Here is a 14,325-nt window from a genome sequence, read left to right as displayed (position 1 = left end):
CAAAAACGTGTTGAGAGGAGGCCGGTTTAAGATTTCAAACAGAACCCACCTCCCCAGTGCGCATGAAAGGACTTGATTAGCATATGTCAAGAGGACCCGCATATATACTCGGTGTGTATGTACACAGGACTCTGATCTGATCAGTTTGCGGAGTTGGAGCCCCAGCCCCCAGCCCCCAGCCCCCAGCCCCAGCTCCAACCTGGTATTGGCAGCGGCAGTTACAGATGTTTCTGCAAAGCCAGCCGGCTCTTACCTACCTAAAGAGAGAAGATCGCTCCAAGACAGTGAACTCTTCCTCTTGCCTGCCATCTCAGTGCACAGTCCCTCCAGCGACCTCAAAGGAGTAACTGGGCCTTAATTTACCGCTCTCGTTTTGCTATAATTTCTCTCCATCCACCTCGCCAACCCTGCTAATACTTTTTTATTAGGAGGTCTTTTATTTTTTGGTCTTTTCACCGTTCCCTCTGGTCCCTCCATGGCTCCCTTAGCCGAAGTGGGGGGCTTCCTGGGCGGCCTGGAGGGCTTGGGCCAGCAGGTGGGCTCGCATTTCCTGCTGCCTCCTGCCGGGGAGCGGCCGCCTCTGCTGGGCGAGCGCCGGGGCGCGGCGGAGCGGGGCGCCCGCGGCGGGCCGGGGTCTGCGGAGCTGGCGCACCTGCACGGCATCCTGCGTCGCCGGCAGCTCTACTGCCGCACCGGTTTCCACCTGCAGATCTTGCCCGATGGCAGCGTGCAGGGCACACGGCAGGACCACAGCCTCTTCGGTAGGTACCTGCATCCCCACCCAACTCGACTCCTCTACTCATCGCACGCCTCCCTTTTGCGTTGGCCAAGGGTATCATGGCTGCGTGAGGCCCGGAGCCCCCCTACACCCATCCCGTGAGAGATGCGAGCTGGAGCTGAAGGGCGAGATGGGGGTTTTCCTTCTGTCTCTAGCGCTGCGGGCGGGAGGAAAACAGGTGGGTGCTCCCTGTGCTCCTTGACCTGCCCTTCCTACTGCCCAAGACACCAAGACTTGGACTTAGAATGTATTCCTTACACCTTTTACTTTGCAGGCAGCTTTATTATTTTTTAAAATTCCTATATTTTTCTTCCCACTTCCTTTCACACTTCTCCCAGTACCGTCCACTTTTTGAAAATTAATAACAGGAAGCATTCGACTTCTTTAAACATGCCCCACAGTTACGCAGTTGGCTATCCGTCCGTGACTGTAGCTCAGGAGGCTGCTCTTGCACAGGATGAACACTTAGTGTCTACCTAGAGTACTACAAATGTTCACCTGAAAGGTAACAGATTAACTTTGCTGGGCTCTGCCTGTCCGGCTCGCCTGGCTGCAGTTCTCTGAGCTCCTTGAGTTCTATTTGGGAGCGTGAGGGGGCGGGGGTGGGGGTGGGGGTAAGCTACTGAGCATGCCCAGTTCTTCAGCTAAGATCCTCTAGAAATTGCGAAACTCCAAGCAGTGATCTTGGTGTTGACCTCAGGTAAGAGGAAATGGGGAAGCGAAAGAAGATACGGGTGGGAACACAGAGCGATGTTTCGGAGTAACTCAGGCAATGCCTACGAGCAGAAGGGGTTAAAAAAAAAAGCGAATAAGATTAAGACCATAGATTAGGAAATCATGAGGTCTCTACAGTTGATCACTCCCTAACTAGTTTTGTAACTAGCAAGTGCCCTTCTCGGTATGAGTCTTCGTTTTCTTGTCCTCACAATGATAAGTTAAATTAGTTGATCTCTTTAAGGTGCTTTCTGGTTTTGAAATCTCAATATTACTTCCATCAGGTTTTCGTTATGTTAGAGTTAACCTGCTAGGAGTCTCATGGGATTTTGATGATCCAACTTATGATGTCATTGGAGAGATTCATTATATATATATATTTAAAGTATCACTTACTTGTTAACAGCAATGCGAAAACGCAACACAGTTCTCCTTTCCCTTCCTTTGCTCTATGAAAATTCTTTGAGAATCTCATTTATGAGTGGCCCTCTCTTATCTGGTCCTCATTGCCTATTCTTCTTATACTCTCATTTCTTTTTTGACCTCTAGTTCTCATTAAAACTTTGGAGAAGTGTAAATCTCCTTTAAGGGACATTTGTAACTTCAGATGTGGAAATAAGCATGTGGTGGTCATTTGGTAGCACTTAAAGGCTTACAAAATTAACTTTTTAAAGCCCAGGTATTTGCAGCTTCTATTGATCTCTTTTAAATCCCATTGACTATGAGTCAAGAGTGTCATGACCTAGTGACCAATCTGGGGTCACTTTCAGAAACTGTTTTTTAAATTGAGGAGGATGAGATTTTGATTCTAAAGAACTTTGCTGACACCAGGTGGCTCAGGTCTTTTCTTTTAAGAACGATTGCACTCTACTCATTACAGAAAAATCTTCCAGTCATCAGTAAGATTTACAAATGGACACAAATATGATGCTCATAGGCAGAACAAGTAGAAGTTAAGCTTAGATAATATTCAGACTCCTCCCCCCATACCGGTGTAACCTTGGAAATTCTTCCTTTAAGACACTTGTAATTCAATTGTAATCTCTTTAGTGACAAGAGTTGCTTCTGCTGCTTTATGTATTTTTGTAAGTCTGACTATGGGAAGAGATTAATAAATATTTGCAGACTTGATAACATTCATTCAACTGGTATTAAATTGGTGTTTATCATAATTACCACCTTGCCAATACATTTTAAACTAAAAATATTATTTGGCAATTGCAAAAATATGACTTAGACTGAATTTGTGCTGTTTTAAGTCACACTATTGTAGGAGACTGTACAGGAGCAAAATATCAACTGTTGCATAAGAGGAAGATAACCCAGATCAGTTTGGTAGCCTAAAGGAATGAACACCCTTTTAATGCTACATTATAGTGCATCCAAGTGGCCTTCAATAGCTTAGACATCATATTTTACTATCAGGGAATATAAGTGAGAAGAAAGTTCATGTTTAACATGTATAACACTGTATGCTTCTCCTTGTGTTTGAGTTCATTTGGTAATGCCTTAGTGAATAAAGTATTAAAATATTTTGCTATTTTTCTTTTAAACTCATTGTGTCATCAAAGTAAAAAGTTTGAAAAAACCTTAAGAACAGTAACTTAAGTTATTTAATACCATTTTTGATAACTTTGTACTAATTTGGCTATGATCAAATAAAAACCCAGAATTCTGTATCTTTAAACTTCAAAACCACATCAATAGAACATAAATAGAAAGGTCTCAGGGAGGCCAAAATAATTTCCTATCTGAGTTAGCTTTATATTTATAGCAGGGTTTTTTTTTTGCACAGTAGTACAGTAGGAAGACTTTACCTAATACGTAAACATGGAATCATTTCTTTAAAAAGTTTAGCCTGAGATCAAACATAGTCCTTTAAAGCCTTTTCCTTTATTCTCCCCTATTCTCCACAGATTTGTCTGATGTGGTTGCATTGTGGGTTGACTCACCTGTTTATTATGATTTAAAAAAAGGCTGGCTTTGAAAATGATACCAGAAAGACAAAGTACCTCCAAGTCTTTTTATGGGACACTGGGCATTAGAAAATCTATCTAAAATCTGTGATTACCTCTTAAGGAAAGTTTTTCATGTCTACTCTTTGTAAAGGAATTAGCTTAGTTGCCACCTCATATTATAAATAAGAAAGACTTGTCAAATCTCATTTAAGAATCAAATGATTACAAATTACTATGTGGTATACTATTTCCTTGAGGAGAAAAATGATCAGAATTAAAAGTGTGGCTAAAATCTTTAAGAGGAACACAAAGACATATAACCTTTTTCCCATCAGTTCCATTAACCATTGCAAAATTATTAATGCCTGGTTATGTATAAGGTTTTGAATGTTGTTTTATGAAGTTCAAACTATTGACTGTAATTGTTCTAAGGACATATACAATACTTTTTCTTTATACAACTAAATATTCTGGCAAGATAACAGCATTCTCTGAAGATGAGAATGAAAGTGTAGGTGGAGTGTGTCCTACAGTAAGAAACATTGGATTAGGGCTCATTGAGTTTTGCAGGAAAAATGAATACTTTATGAGATCTGTTATGTAATTAGCTTACATGGAAATTAAATTTATATTCTACCATACTTAGAACCTAGTTCTATTCTACAATCTAATTAGTAAATCAGTTCCTGTTATTTCAAAGACAAGAGTAGGATCTTAATGTAAATCACATATTTAAAGGGAGTTAAGTTTGCATGCATGTTAGCCATAGTATACTTGTTAATTCAAATGAATTTTCAACATAATTTAAAATATACATTTGTAATCATATCCTGGATGAAATTGCATTGATTTTTTTAATACCAATTATGTTTTAGGTTCATATTTTTGTTTCTAACAGGAATCTTTCACTGATAAGTTTGGCAGTTAGTTTGATTTTCCTTTGTTCCCCCACTCTATAGTTGTCATTATTATGACTGTCTTATCGAGTGTAGGTCTTCCTGCTACACCTTATCTTCTCTCTGCCTTAGGCTCTCAATTACATCTTCTGAACCCTGGCTCAGAACTGACTCTTTCAAGCCACTTATGGACATTTAGTAGTGTATTGTTGCTGTAAGATCCTTGATAGCTTCAGTGTTCTACATGATCTCCTGATAGTTTGAAAGAGCTCATTTGTCTTGCTAGGAACCTATGTTTCTGCCAAAGAGTGAATTAGGCTCTGGATAGAATAGAGCCCACCATATCAGCAAATAATCAGATTCTGTACTTTCCCTTGGCCTTGGGAGTATCATGTGTCCAAACAGGAACTTGTACAATAAATCAAGGAATGACTTAAGAGCAAGAGTCAGGCTAAATGGTACACATTTATACTGTTTGTAGAGCTTAAGATGGGGTGAAGGGGTGAAGGTAGAAAGCTATTGATGAAGGCAGATCCAAGCACAGAAAGTATGGTGATAGCATACTAGCAGTCTAAGGGGAAGAACTAGACAAAGACATTAGTCCAAAGGTTAGTGTGTGCAGAAATAAAAGGGTAATGCAGAGGGAGCAGTGCAATGTTTTATTTTAAACTGTGGTATATCAGTTTATTAAGTGGAGAGTTTTTGAATCTACTTTATCAATAAAGTAACTAGAAAATCATTGGTAACAAAATCTACTTGCATATTAAGATCTTGGTATTTGCCTATCATATGTAATAAAGTACAAAGTCTTTTCACTTCTCAGAACTATACAATTTATTTTTAAAATCATGTGATAGAAAACAAAATAACTTGTAATTTATAAAGTCTTGAAACTATTGTAGAAACAATATTCTGGACTAGAATCACTAGATTAGAGTTTAGAAGATATAAATTCAAGTATCAGTCCTATAAATTATAAACATCCTCAGGAAGGTCAATAAATGTTTCTGAGTCTTGTTTCTTTATATGTAACATGGGGATGATAATAATATCTTTTCTACTTATCTTAAGGGATTGTTTTTAAGACTAGATGAAAAAATGTAAGTAGAAACTATAAAACACTATTTAAAATAAAGCACTTTTATACTCGGTAAGCTATGCTGCTGCTAGAAAAAGACTGACTAGACATTGCAAAAAACAGAAAATACAATTAATATAAAATGGTTACAATGAACTAGTAGAACCATGGAGGATCAAGAATACCTCTATTATATATTTATTTAAGATAACAATAATTTCTATTGTTGAATACATAAAACTATTAATTCTCACCACTTTCTTATAGTCTTATATATATTATATATATATGTACACAAAAAAATCATTATTTTGTTTATAAATTCAGGTATCCTGGAATTCATCAGTGTGGCTGTGGGTCTGGTCAGTATTAGAGGTGTGGACAGTGGTCTTTACCTTGGAATGAATGACAAAGGAGAACTCTATGGATCAGTACGTATTTATTATTATTATAATTCTTAAAATAGTAACTATTTTATAATTAAAATGTTTACCAAAATGTCTGTCAAAGGGAGTATATAAAATGTACTTATTTGGAAATTAGAAATCTATATCCCTACTAAGTTTCTAGAGAAGTTTTTCAGAGAAAAATGTGAGCTGGCTCTGAGAAAGAGAAAAATAATGCAGTGTACAGTGATTGTAAGAGTAGAATTACAATAAAGAAAACATATGCACATAGTCTTCATGTATGTGTTGGATTAAATAAGCAACTATGGCCTATCCTTTGAGACAATATATAGTCTGTCTTGAAAAGAGAAGAAATTATTGGGATTTCTCTATATTTACTTACATGTATATTAATGTAGGTATGTAGTAGTTAATCGTAGGTAACATAGCAAACAATAAATTTGTAAGAAGAAGACATACGATTTCGGTGACGATCTTGAATTAGGAATTTGGATCTTAGCAAGATCTTGGACACTCCAAGATGGTAGTACAGACTTAATGTATGCAACTTAGGCATCTAATAATGGGACAAGATAATCTACAGGCCTGCTTGGTGGTGATGGTAGTAGGATGATAATATGGAGAGCATGGAAATTCAGAATATTTATTACGTATTTGAAAATAAAATTGGGCTTGGTGTGGTGGCTCATGCCTGTAATCCCAGCTACATAAGAGAAAAAGATTGAGAGAATCGTGGTCCAAGGCCAACCTGGGCAAAAAGTGAAAGACTTAAAGCCAAAGTGCTGGAGGCATGGCTCAAGTGGAAGACTGCTAGCCTAGCAAGTACAAAGCCCTGAGTTCAAACCCTGGTACTGCTAAAAACCAAAAACCAAAACAAAAACAGAATAGAAAATGAAGTTGTTTGGGCATTGACATTTGAATTAAAGTTTTTTTAACTAAACTGCTGGGTGAAGTCACCTGGGAGGAAAAATTCCAGATAATATATGAGCAAAACTGAAATAAAGCAAAAATAATTTAACTTTTTCCCTTCTTTGACAGGATATAGCAAAGAGATGAAAATATACAGTTAGATCTTTTATAAGGAAGTCATTTTAGGGTGTTTTTAATGATACATTTTCTTCTTTTAGGAGAAACTAACTTCTGAATGCATCTTCAGGGAGCAATTTGAAGAGAACTGGTACAACACCTATTCATCAAACGTATATAAACATGGAGACACTGGTCGCAGGTATTTTGTGGCACTTAACAAAGATGGAACTCCAAGGGATGGTGCCCGGTCCAAAAGACATCAAAAATTTACGCATTTCTTGCCTAGACCAGTGGATCCAGAAAGAGTTCCAGAATTGTATAAGGACCTACTGATGTACACTTGAAGTGTAATAATGTCTTTATTGAAGAATGAAACCAACCATACTTTTTTGTTTTAAATCACAATTCCCATTGTTAATTAACAACTGAAGAAGACAGTCAGAATGTTACAGAGTCTGTTTTTCACTGGGAGATTAAATTTGGAAAGAATACTGAAAAAAGAAATTGACTTGAAGTTCATCAGGATCACCTTCTACAAGTGGAGGAAGTATCCTTAAGTACCTGGCTCAGTCCTGACCAGTAGATGGAAGATGTCAGTTCAACTGTGGATGATGGGAGCACCACCTAGCGTATTGCTGGTGTTTCACCTCTCTGGGTTATGTTTACTTTGAAAATTACCTTAAAAAATAGATACTTCATGTTGAAGAAATTGATTGATATAGTTGGCCACAATTAGTGCCTCATAAATTCTGAGGACCTTGTAGGAATTTGCAGGTCATGGCATTATAAGTAAAAGCAAACAAACAAACAACAACAAAAACTCCGGGAGACTGTGGACTATAAAGTATGCCACATCAAGATGGGATTTGTTTTTTTTAAGAATGGACCTATTTATACATTTCAGTTTGCTAATATTTATTATATATTTATTTATTAAAGAGTTTATTTTTTACTGGTATATGAAGACAATACAAAGAGTAAAAAAACGACAAAACTTTCTTTATTGTGCCATTACTTTGTTGTAGAATCTTGGGCTGTAAAGAAGTCATCATTATTACAACACATTAGCTATAGAATAAGATATTGAATTTGTTATTAAAAAATAAAGTATAGTGTAGATTTTTTATGCAGTCAGTTGCCTCCTAAATCTGACATTGGTTCCTTTTGGTCTAGAAGAATACTTTATTGATTTGTATTGGATTTGACACATTCAAAAAGGAATTAAACATTTTTATTTTACATTTCAATATCTTTGCTTCTTGGATGAAAGTTCTTCTATTTGTAAGACATTTTTAAAATGACAATATGCTAAGCACCCTAGAGAAAGACTTCAGTATTTAGAGAACTTCTAATGTTGAAATTATCAAACATTATAGCCAACTTACATTTGCTCATTGACTTGATTCAGTATGGCAAAGACACTGTGCTAGGCATTTGTGAAAATGTGGTGATCAAGATTGGGGGGGAGACCCTGTATCATGGAGCTTAAGACTGGTAGGAGAAACATGTAGTAAACATGTAAAGTAACAAATTCTATAATTGTGAATTGCGATGTGTTATTTTAGGAAACAAGTTTAGACACACAAAAAAAGGAGGGAATAACCTCAGACAGGATGGTTCAGGGAAGGCATCTGTTAGGAGGTGACATTTCTGATGTGCCCTAGAAGACAAGAAGGAACTAACCAGACCAAAAGATGAATAATACCATCTGCACTAAATGTTCTTCCTCTCTTTAAGAAACCTATACTTTCATATATTTTGATTATGTCTCATTGATGCCTTCAAAGATACTGATGGCCAGGGAATTATAGGTTGGATTTTTCCACAATCTCTTTAATTTCAGAGTAGGTATTATATTACATGTGTAATATAGTTGTTCTCAAATAAAGATGTTTAGATAGCTTTCTGTAAGGAAGTCAACTAATTTTTCTTATCCTGGCACCAGTCTTGACTGTTTATACCAACATAAGATTTACCAAACCATCATCAATACTGGGCTTATAACAAAAATTTGAGAATAATGAAATTAAAATTCCAACAGGAGAAGCATTTATATTTTTACTGGGATATATATCCATTTACTAATAAATGTGCATACTAACCAAATGGTGAGTTTCTGATAGTAACTTAACCTTTAACCAGTATATTTGAGGGAATGGTCTGTTCTGTTCATGGTCCTTAGGTTTCTTTACTTCTCTTGTGCGGTTCCTCTTTAGTACTGTGCCACTAATTTCTATGAGGTTGTGTAGTGGGATGTTGCTTTCTTATCTTAGGGTCTGAGTTGTAAATGTCTCATGTTGGTATCCATAAATATTTAAAGTTCAGTTTACACATTGCTTGGGTGAGTGGGTGGGAGTTTTGGTTCCTTCAAATTAGTTCCTTGCATTGAAAAATCTTCTGATGGGGATGCTGCTGTAGAGCTGGTCTGCCTTTGCTCTTTCTGTTGGACTGGGGAACAAGGTGGAGTTGTCTAAACATTGCACAGTGTGAGATATAATAAGAGTACTAATTATTTATAAGTGAAGAAGTTAGAATGGAAGGGATGAAGCAGAAATTGGAATATTAATTCATATAAATGGAATTTTAATGGCTCGATCCAAATCAGAAAATCTCTCCCTCATAATGTAATACCACATTTTTAAAAAATTTCTTTTAATCATATGTGCATACAATGTTTGGGTTATTTCTCCCCCCTTCCTTCCCCCCGCACCCCGTCCCTCTCTGCCCCCTACTCCCTTGCTACCAGGCAGAAACTATTTTGCCCTTATCTCTATAAGCAATAATAGGAAGGACCAAGGGTTTTTGCTGGTTGAGATAAGGATAGCTATACAGGGAGTTGACTCTCATTGATTTCCTGTACATGTGTGTTACCTTCTAAATTAATTCTTCTCGAACTAACCTTTTGTCTAGTTCCTGGTCCCCTTCTCCTATTGGCCTCTGTCGCTTTAAAGTTTCTACATTGGTTCCTTTGCATTGAGGACATCAAATGCTACCTTGTTTTTTTTTTTTTTTGAGTTTCTTGCCTATCCTCATACTTCCCTTGTGTGCTCTTGCCTCATCATGTGATCAAAGTCCAATCCTCTTGTATTTGCTCTTGATCTAAAGTCCGTATATGAGGGAGAACATACGATTTTTGGTCTTCTGGGCCTGGCTAACCTCGCTCAGGATGATGTTCTCCAGTTCCATCCATTTACCTGCAAATGATAAGATTTCATTCTTCTTCATGGCTGAGTAGTATTCCATTGTGTATAAATACCACATTTTCTTAATCCATTCATCAATTGTGGGGCATCTTGGCTGCTTCCATAACTTGGCTATTGTGAATAGTGTTGCAATAAACATGGGTGTGCAGGTGCCTTTGGAATAACCTATGTCACATTCCTTTGGGTATATGCCTAAGAGTGGGATTGCTGAATCATATGGCAGATCTATGTTTAGATTTTTAAGTAGTCTCCAAATTTTTTTCCAGAGTGGTTGTACTAGTTTGCATTCCCACCAGCAGTGTAAGAGGGTTCCTTTTTCCCCACATCTTCACCAACACCTGTTGTTGGTGGTGTTTCTAATAATGGCTATTCTAACGGGTGAGGTGGAATGTTAGTGTGGTTTTGATTTGCATTTCCTTAATGAGATGGTGAGCATTTTTTCAGGTTTTTTAGCCATTTGAATTTCTTCTTTTGAGAAAGTTCTGTTTAGTTCACTTGCCCATTTCTTTATTGGTTCATTAATTTTGGACAAGTTTAGTTTTTTGAATTCCCTATATATTCTGGTTATCAGTCCTTTGATGTATAGCTGGCAAATATTTTCTCCTACTCTCTGGGTGTTCTCTTCAGTTTAGAGACCATTTCTTTTGTTGAGCAGAAGCTTTTTAGTTTTATGAAGTCCCATTTATCTATGCTATCTCTTAGTTGCTGAGCTGCTGGGGTCCATTGACAAAGTCCTTGCCTTTACCTATTAGTTCCAAAGTATTTCCTACTCTTTCCTGTAGTACCACATTTCCTATATTATACCATTAAACATTTTAGCAGACTTAATGGGCTATTAAAATTTATCCTTTTAAAATTTTATCCTAATCTAACTTGTCACGATAGGTATCTGGTCATGGTTGGAAAACTGTACATGTCATCTTAGCCACAGGATTTAATTTAAGGACTGGCAAGTGATTCAGATGTGGTAAAGCCTTCCCTGGGATGCTTGCTGTAACTCTAAAGAAACGTGAGTTATTTCTTGACATGGAAGGGATTAAGAACCATGTAAGTTTAGGGGTTCTGGTCTATGTATGCTGACATGAAGGGGAATTCTGCCCAAAATTGAAACCAAAACTAAGAAAAGTAGTACAGACACTCAGAGCAAGCCATAGAGAATTAGTCCTAGGTTTTGAACCCTAAACAAGGAACTCCAAACTTCAGTCTGATTAGATTTCAGAATTACTCCTTTATATCTTTTATTTTCTTCCCTTTTGAAAAAATAGAAATGTTGATAGCTTTTATCCTGTGCCCATCCCACCACTGAATGTCGGCTGTGTTAGGGGTATAAAACTCATTTTTTTAGTCACACAGGACCATGGATTGGAAGGATTGTGCTGTTGGAGTTATACTTAACTAATACCCCAGGGGCTCTTCCATACCTACATCTGATGTAGATAATGAAATTTTTTGACAAATGTTCTAATGAATTGATACTTTAGGGGAACATTGGAAGAGAGTGATAGAATTTTTCACGTGGAAGGCACACAAATAATTGGAGGCCAGTGGTCAATAGTGGATAGATTCTAAGATGGTCCCCCCAACCACTGCCCTCCTTGTGCCTATATTTTTGTGCAATGTCCTATGGGTTATGTGTGACTTCTTTCTGGAAATAGAACATAGCAAAGTGAGGGATGTCATACCTATGATTATGCTAGCACTTTTGCCTAGAGATTCTCATTGCTGAATTGATAGAGTAAGCAGCCAGAATGAGAAAGGTCGAGTGGCAACAAACTGTAGGTGATCTGTAGGAGCTCAGAACAACCTTCAGCCAGGGCTAACAAAATCTTGGACTCATAGTTCTAAAACTGCAAGAAATTAACTTCTGCCAACAGTGTGGCTGAACTTAGAAGTGAATCTTTACCAGTCAAGCCTCAAGATAAAAATGTATTTTGTTGGTTGTGGACGTGCAAAGTCCTGAGCCAAGGGCCCAAATAAATCCTGACAGAACTCTTGACTCGCAGAATGAGTGAGATATTAAATGCAACATTGTTTATAAGTCCTTAATTTTATAGTAATGTATAGTACAAGAATAGGCAAATAATTCATTTATTAATTCAAGGGAACATTTATTATTAATCAGATATAACTTCTCATTTATTTGCTGGTGCTTACTTTTTAAATTTTCTTAACTCTAAACGATAGAGCAATATTTCTTCAACTCTGTCATCTTTGTTACTGTTAAGTGGAATACATTTTTAGTCATCGACCATAGTTGGCTTGGACACTTCTACATCTGAAGTGACCTGACTTCTCCTTTGTAACAGGACTGAGAGTGATGACATTAAAGCAAATTTGTACCTTTCTTACTTGGGGCACTGAAACATGAGCTCCCTGTCTTCTCTAATATAAGCATTACAAAGGAGCAAGCATGCAAAATTTCTCATGACAGAAAAATCTTGTGTGTTTATTTCTATCTTTTTTTTCATTCTGTAATGTATTTTATTCAAGGTATCTTTTGGAGACCGAATGGTCCGGGCATTTGTTGGTGCCAGTTTTTTTAACACCAGCCCATCTTTTTCCAGATAAAGGCAGGTTTGTCACATTCCAAACAGACAAAAAGCCCTCCAGGTGGCAAATGAAGGATTTGCCAAGAGTTCCCTAACACATGACATCCTTAGTGTTTCTATTGGCTGGAAACAAATGGATGCAGTACTCCTTGAGGAATAATTATAGTTTATGTTTCTTCACTATCCAAGGCAAAACTTGGTGAGGAGGATTTGTGTCTCTATGATTTAACAGAAGTCCAAGATAAGTGAAATATAATACCCGGTATATCAATAACAGGATCACAAAGGTCCCAAGGATGTGTGCTTCTGTTGAATGAGCTAGAGAACCATTCTTTGCAAGTTGTTAGCTGGTTATTTATTTGGGAAATACAATTTTGTTAATGTCGAATTTATTTGATTTCAATTCTAATGGTCTTTTCCAACTGATACTTTTTATAAGATGGTTCTATCTATTTCAGTTTGTTCCCAACAAAAATCTACAACCTGAAGTTGGGCTCAATTAATCTTAGTCTATTAGTTGGCATTAGCAGCGATGATACCTTGACCTTAAAGATATATGATATGTTAAGCTGAAGCACTTAACTTTCCTCTAGCTAACAATGGGGCATTAGTAATTGTGATACTGTGGTGAATATTATAATGTCTGTTGGTATAATTAATTTAATGCATACAACTTTTTGTACCAATGTTAGAATTGTGCAGTCTTTTCCTACTGACAGAGAAAGGACATCTCTAGTTCTTTAAAACAAACCCAGATATGTATTTTTGTAGAACCTATTACTAATACTAAGCCAAACCCTCTATGGGTGAGGAATGTACACATTTATTCAGGGTTATTTATATGGAAGAAGTTGAGTGAAGGAAGGTAGATGCATGTTTAATTCAATTAGGTTAACAGTTTACTTCTTACTGAGCAGAGGACTTTTTCAGGTCATACATAGTCCTTATAAATTCCTTAAAAGCTTTCTTTATTTTACATGGTTAGGAAATGTACATACCACCATAATATGCTACTGAATTAGGGAATAGTTGAACTGTTTATACCTAATGCCAGTTCACCTTCTAGTGTGAATTTATAAAATATGCAATGTGATTTATTTTTTAAAATTTTATTTTATTTTTGAGTGAGCATACATTAATAGTACAAGAGAGTTTCACTGTGATAATCCAACACATGAGTGGTGTACTTGGAACAGTTTCACCCCGTTCACTATATTCCCATCTTCCCCTCTCTCCTCCCTCTCTTTTTACAAGCATTTGGTGAGTTTCATTATGCTGTCTTCATATATATGTGTCACATTTTCTTTATCCAATAATCAATTGTTGGGCACCTTGACTGATTCTATAGTTTGGGTCTTGTGAACAGAATTGTAATAATCATGGGTATGCAGGTATCCCCCTTGTATATTGATTTACTCTCCTTTAGATATATGCCCTAGAGTGTGATATGGTGGAGTCATAAAGTAGGACTATTTTTACCTTTTTTGAGGAACCTCCATACTGATTTCCATAGTTTACCTTCCCACCCAGAGTGTATGAGGGTTACTTTTCCTTCTGCATCCTCACTAGCATTTTTTTTTAAATGATTGCCAATCTAACTGGGGTAAGATGGAATCTTAGCATAGTTTTGACTTGCATTTCATTTATGGCTATGGATGCTGCACAATTCTTCATGTATTTATTAGCCATTTGTATTTGTTATGAGAACTGTCT

The 14,325-nt window shown here is 36.9% G+C and overlaps 1 protein-coding gene across 1 annotated transcript; it reads left to right on the top strand.

The window, feature by feature from the left end:
* Positions 1-275: 275 nt before the first annotated feature.
* Positions 276-8,053, top strand: Fgf20 (fibroblast growth factor 20). Its single transcript, XM_020183128.2, has 3 exons — positions 276-761; positions 5,752-5,855; positions 6,959-8,053. The coding sequence occupies exons 1-3, from the start codon at positions 476-478 to the stop codon at positions 7,202-7,204; spliced, it is 636 nt and encodes a 211-aa protein (XP_020038717.1). The 5' UTR covers positions 276-475; the 3' UTR covers positions 7,205-8,053.
* The last annotated feature ends 6,272 nt before the right edge of the window (positions 8,054-14,325 follow it).

This window comes from Castor canadensis, chromosome 14 (genome assembly GCF_047511655.1).
Source record: "Castor canadensis chromosome 14, mCasCan1.hap1v2, whole genome shotgun sequence".
Lineage (NCBI taxonomy): Eukaryota > Metazoa > Chordata > Mammalia > Rodentia > Castoridae > Castor > Castor canadensis.
Note: the sequence above shows the minus strand (reverse complement) of the source record. Positions and strands in the feature narration are given on the sequence as shown.

Bases quoted from the DNA above. Each gene is read 5' to 3' on its own strand.
- Fgf20 (XM_020183128.2), top strand. From the start codon at position 476: ATGGCTCCCTTAGCCGAAGTGGGGGGCTTCCTGGGCGGCCTGGAGGGC. The intron at 762-5,751 runs GTAGGTACCTGC...TTATAAATTCAG, and splicing joins GCAGGACCACAGCCTCTTCG to GTATCCTGGAATTCATCAGT. The intron at 5,856-6,958 runs GTACGTATTTAT...TTCTTCTTTTAG, and splicing joins AAGGAGAACTCTATGGATCA to GAGAAACTAACTTCTGAATG.